General features: G+C 56.3%; 1 protein-coding gene across 1 annotated transcript in view; it reads right to left on the bottom strand.

Annotated features, from left to right (window-relative positions):
• The window catches only part of ETH_00041630 (uncharacterized protein), a gene marked incomplete at both ends in the record, with an annotated part of 1,461 nt that overhangs the window by 171 nt on the left and 926 nt on the right, over window positions 1-364 (bottom strand). Inside the window, one exon of the mRNA XM_013375124.1 lies at window positions 193-364. Within this exon, the coding sequence (XP_013230578.1) occupies window positions 193-364 (172 nt within the window). The remainder of the gene's footprint in view (window positions 1-192) is intronic.

The following is a 364-nucleotide window of genomic DNA, read 5'->3' as shown; positions in this document are numbered from 1 at the left end:
CCAGCTGCTGCAGCTGCTGCTGCTGCTGCTGCTGCTCCCGCTCCAGATCAGGCCCCTGCAACAAACCCTAAACCCTTAACCCTAAACCCTACACCCTACACCCTACACCCTAAACTCTTAACCCTAAACCCTGGCACTTAAACCCTGTCCCCTCGGTCGTAAACCCCCTAAACCCTAAACCCTAGGGCTCACAGTTCGGTGGTTTAGGGTTTGGCTGCTGCTGCCTTCTGCTGCTTCTCTTTTGGCATTTTGCAGCTGCTGCTCTGCGGTGTCTAGACAGCTGCGCAGGGAGCCCAGCTGCTGCAGCAAAAGGTCCCTTTCGGTTTTTGCTGCTGCGAGTTCCTGCTGCAGTTTGCTGCTGGTG

The sequence above is a fragment of the Eimeria tenella genome, genomic scaffold (assembly GCF_000499545.2).
Source record: "Eimeria tenella Houghton genomic scaffold, Eth_scaff2534, whole genome shotgun sequence".
Lineage (NCBI taxonomy): Eukaryota > Apicomplexa > Conoidasida > Eucoccidiorida > Eimeriidae > Eimeria > Eimeria tenella.
The sequence above is the reverse complement of the archived record's forward strand: the minus strand, read 5'-3'. Positions and strand labels throughout refer to the sequence as shown.